The 5,082-nt window shown below is 38.2% G+C and overlaps 1 protein-coding gene across 1 annotated transcript in view; it reads left to right on the top strand.

The window, feature by feature from the left end:
- HABP4 (hyaluronan binding protein 4) overlaps nucleotides 1-5,082 on the top strand; it is a 37,062-nt gene that overhangs the window by 2,984 nt on the left and 28,996 nt on the right. The window contains exon 2 of the mRNA XM_029201451.1: nucleotides 2,170-2,332. Coding sequence (XP_029057284.1) covers nucleotides 2,170-2,332 — 163 coding nt within the window. The remainder of the gene's footprint in view (nucleotides 1-2,169; nucleotides 2,333-5,082) is intronic.

Here is a 5,082-nt window from a genome sequence, read left to right as displayed (position 1 = left end):
TTTTTTTTTTTTTTTTTTTTTTTTTTTTTGCGGTACGCGGGCCTCTCCCGTTGCGGAGCACAGGCTCCGGACGCGCAGGCTCAGCGGCCATGGCTCACGGGCCCAGCCGCTCCACGGCATGTGGGATCTTCCCGGACCGGGGCACGAACCCGTGTCCCCTGCATCAGCAGGCGGGCTCTCAACCACTGCGCCACCAGGGAAGCCCTCAGTTGCATTCTTGATCCCTTAGTAGTAAATTGTGGGAAAAACTGGACCCCTATTATCTTTGTTTTTTGGATTTTGGGAGGAAAAGGAAATGTTTGCAGGGTATTGATAATTATTCTAATAAGTTGCCAGTTATATTTAATGGTTTTCAACTTATACACAGAAGCTTTGGAAGAAGCTTTAGTATAAAGTACGCAGCAAATGTCATTTTAAATTTTGAATGATGAATTCCAAATTTAATTGATACAGTTTTTTAAATAACCTTGAAAGCAGAAAGAAGTTGGGAATAAGCTAAGTAATTCTGTAGTTGAGTGGAGATATTTAGTTGTTTTTTTTTTTTTAATTACAGGTTATGAATAGGAAATTGGAAACTGTATTAAAATAACTTTTCATATTGAGGGAAAAGTATTGAAAAGTATTGTTACTGTTGATGTTCTTGCTGTTATGTCATGGTCTATTATAGTTTTCAACTTGTTAGTTAACTTTCACAATAACATTTTCAATGCCTCTTCCAAATTTGATCTCTCTTAGTAACGTGTATGCGCTCGGATCTGGCACTGCATACTCCTGGGCAATTGGGCACCAGTGTCAGTCTCTCTTTCTGCAATAAAAGCATAATGCTCTGTTTATGATAACATCTTCCCTATATCCTAAACATGTCACAAGCTCAGACTGGGGCTTCAGGAAGCAAGTCAGATTTAAGCATTTCCTAGGTTATGGGACATTAACTTAAGATTGAACTTAGGTCTGTTGTGCAATATTTCACATTTCAAAAAAATACTTTGTTAGCTAACAAGTAATAAATTGCACAGTTTTGTGTTAGTGGTGTCACGACATGATTTTTGCCTTAAAATGAGATTAGTAACATACTGGAACTATGTTAATATTTACATGTGCCTAGTTTATAAAGCTTAGATAGAAAATATTAAGTGGGAAAATAGGAGAATACATGTAAACATATATTTCTTAAGAATCACAAGTATCTGCCTAAGTAGAAGAGGAACCCGGTAGTTTAAAAAAATACCCATTAATTCAAGTACATTTAATATTTTTATAGCCATACAATAAATGTGGAGGGTGACATACCAAGAAAAATCTAAAATTTTCGACTAAAATGAAAATTGTACATAATGTTTGAGATGGAGACCTATTAAATGTATACAAAGAAAAGATAAACACACATTTTTGGAAGATGATTTAAGAAGTAACAAAGTTCTTCACAATATATTCACCAAATATTAGTTGCCTTAAGACATAGACCCTGCTGAAAATTTTTAAAGCGTCAAAACCGAGAGGAGTAAAAAGAGAACAGAGAAGGCTGGAGTGCCCCAGCCCCTACCTCCTCAGTGCTGGCCTCTCCATGGACGGGAGATGCCCCTTCAAGTGCTGGCCAGCCCTTGCATGAGTTGGCAAATACCAGCTTGGCCTTATATTTGAGAAGTGTGATGATAAATGTAAAAATCCCATCAAAGACCAGGAAAATCTGTTTTCAAATGAGAAAGATACAATGGTACAAGCTATTTAAAAATGAAAACTTTATCAGCCAATGAATGATAAACTATAGTTGGGATTCTAAAAATATGTTCTGAAATACAGGGTATTTATCCTTTAATTTTCTGGAAGGAACTTAGCTACCATGTTTTGATAAAGCTGTGAAATGTAGTTGATAATATATCTCCGTTGCTATCACAGAGTCATTGTAAAATATTTGTAATTGTGAGTTGGTATAGTTTATCTTATAATTTCTAGGACATAAGGGATTCAATAATAATGTCAAAGTTTTATTAAAAGACGACTCTGGGCAGCAGTAGTATCGGCAACCGTTTTTCTTCTCTGAACTTTTCCAAACTTCCCAAATTTTCCTATGACATTGATTTCTAGAAAAGTAAAATTTAAAAGTACCTGTAATAACGTGCTGTTGCAGACCTTGTGTTCTAGCTCTCCCCTTTGATTCCTCCCTGTCAGGCCTGAAACGAACTTCCAGAAGAGGGGAGCAGCAAGGATGGAGTGAGAGCCGGGGGACAGAGGTGACGCTTGATAGAGCAGAGCGGAGATCCTACAGGGAATATCGACCCTATGAGACGGAGAGGCAGGCAGACTTTACACCTGAGAAGTTTACAGATGAAAAGTAAGTACTGCAGACCTCGGCCTGGAGGGTTGGGGGAACCAGAAGGATTTTCAGAGGACTACTAGCCTTTGCAACCTTTTTGTGGTGCCAGTCCTGGGAATATTTTGCCAATTTAAGTACCAAATCATACTACCTTAGGTAACACGTGAAGCACCTTCCATTTATCTCATAGATGACCTTAAGTCTTGGTTCAGGAAATCATTACACAATGAAAAATGGATTACTTATTGGTAACTATGAAAAGCATTCTTATAACAAACTATATAGGAGTATGCTAAACTGATTAAATTTTCTTTTGAAATTTAGGCCAGAGATATAATTATGTTCTTGATTTAGCAGTACTAATTTGGGCTACTAATGAATTTAAACAAATTCCTAGCCCCATGTCAGGTCAATAGGTTATCATGATGAAATTGGACAAAAAACCTGATAAAATATGTGACACCAGTTTAAGGCTCCCATGCCTTCTCTAGAAAGTGCTCTGACCTAGAAGATGATCTCAGGCTGGTGCAGCCTGGCACCCTTCTGAGTAATGTGGCAGCATGTGGGCTATCATGCCCACCTATACACGGGAAGAAGTTCTTAGTGTCTTATGCTTGGCACTAACAAGATGGATGCTTGCTGCCTCAAGTGTTTAATTATTAAACCTGCATAGCACTGGGTTTAGATTAAAACAAAACAACTTGTGAATCACATTTAAAGGAAAAGAAAGTTAAAAAGGCTAAAAGAGACTAGAATAGTGTACAGTTGAATGTCAAGGGAGCCGTTATTCCCAAAGTCTTTCAACTTCTTGACTACCTATTCCACTATACATTCAAAACAGAGATGGTGTATCTGCCACCATGTTAGAGGATGAGGGCTAGAGAAAGGCTTAATTCTGCTTTTTTTGGGTGATTAGTTCAAATTTGCTATGTAACAGCCGCAGTCTGCTTGCTTACAGAAAGCCTTCTGGATCAGAGCTGCTTATTTTGGGAAGCATTTGTGTATTTTTTTCCTTCACTGCAGGGATTTATTCTGTGGAAATACGGAAATTATAACTCATGTTTCCAGCTTTTTTAGTAGCAAAATTATGAGTTTTTTTAAAAGGATAAGTCTTTATATGTTACCATGAAAAAAACTGCCTATTAAGGGATGCCTATTTTGGATACAGGAAGTTTTAAGAATTATATAAGGAATTCCCATATACCCTCATCCAGATTCTCCAATAACATTTTACCACATTTGCTTTATCATACCCCTCCCTCACTCTCTCCTTCTCTTTCTCCTCTCTCTCTCTCTCTGTCTCTGTCTCTCTCTCTCTCTCTCTCTCTCTCTCACACACATACACACACACACACACACACACACACACACACACCCCTCTTTTTTCCTTGGCATTTGAGAGTAAGCTACAGGAATGTCTCTTTATCCCTAAATACTTTAAATATATTTCCTAAACACATGGTACAATTATCAAACTCATTAACATTGATGCAATACTATTATCTAATTCTCTAAATTATGTAATCTACAGACTACTCAAATTGCACCAATTGTCCTAATAATATCCTTCTAGCAGAAGAAAAACAATTTTGGTTCAGGATCCAGTCCAGGAATGTGCATTGCATTTAGTCTTCTTTAATTTAAAACAGCTCTTTAGTCTTTCATTTATTTATGGATTTGACATTTTTTAAGAGTATGGACCAGTTATTTTGTAGAAGAGCCCAGAATTTGAGTTTGCCTGCTCAAATTCTTAATGCTCACCAACCTATTAAAAAAGAGGATAAGCTACATGTAAAAGAATGAAATTAGAACACTACCTGACACCATACACAAAAGTAAACTCCAAATGGATTAAAGACCTAAATGTAAGACCAGACGCTATAAAACTCTTAGAGGAAAACATAGGCAGAACACTCTATGACATAAATCACAGCAAGGAAAACAGAGAAAAAACACTTTTGACATAAACCACAGCAAGATCTTTTTTGACCCACCTCCTAGAGTAATGGAAATAAAAACAAAAATAAACAAATGGGACTTAAACTTAAAAGCTTTTGCACAGCCAAGGAAACAATAAACAAGATGAAAAGACAACCCTCAGAATGGGAGAAAATATTTGCAAATGAAACAACAAAGGATTAATCTCCAAAATATACAAACAGCTCATGGAGCTCAATATCAAAAAAACAAACAATCCATTTTAAAAATGGCCGGAAGACTTAAATAGACATTTCATCAAGGAAGGCATACAGATGGCCAAGAGGCACATGAAAAGATGCTCAACATCACTAATTACTAGAGAAACGCAGATCAAAACTACAATGAGGTATCACCTCATGTGGTCAGAATGGCTATTATCCAAAAATCTAGAAACAATAAATGCTGGAAAAGGTGTGGTGAAAAGGGAACCCTCCTGCACTGTTGGTGGGAATGTAAATTGATACCACCACTATGGAAAACAGTATGGAGGATCCTTAAAAAACTAAAAATGGAGCTACCGTATGACCCAACAATCCCACTACTGGACATACACCCTGAGAAAACCATAATTCAAAAAGAGACATGGGGCTTCCCTGGTGGTGCAGTGGTTGAGAGTCCGCCTGCCGATGCAGGGGACACGGGTTCGTGCCCCGGTCCTGGAAGATCCCACATGCCGCGGAGCGCCTGGGCCCGTGAGCCATGGCCGCAGAGCCTGCGCGTCCGGAGCCTGTGCTCCGCAAGGGGAGAGGCCACAACAGTGAGAGGCCCGCGTACCGCAAAAAAAAAAA

The sequence above is a fragment of the Monodon monoceros genome, unplaced genomic scaffold, assembly GCF_005190385.1.
Source record: "Monodon monoceros isolate NGI ecotype Baffin Bay Population unplaced genomic scaffold, NGI_Narwhal_1 Super_Scaffold_5, whole genome shotgun sequence".
Classification (NCBI taxonomy): domain Eukaryota; kingdom Metazoa; phylum Chordata; class Mammalia; order Artiodactyla; family Monodontidae; genus Monodon; species Monodon monoceros.
The sequence above is the reverse complement of the archived record's forward strand: the minus strand, read 5'-3'. Positions and strand labels throughout refer to the sequence as shown.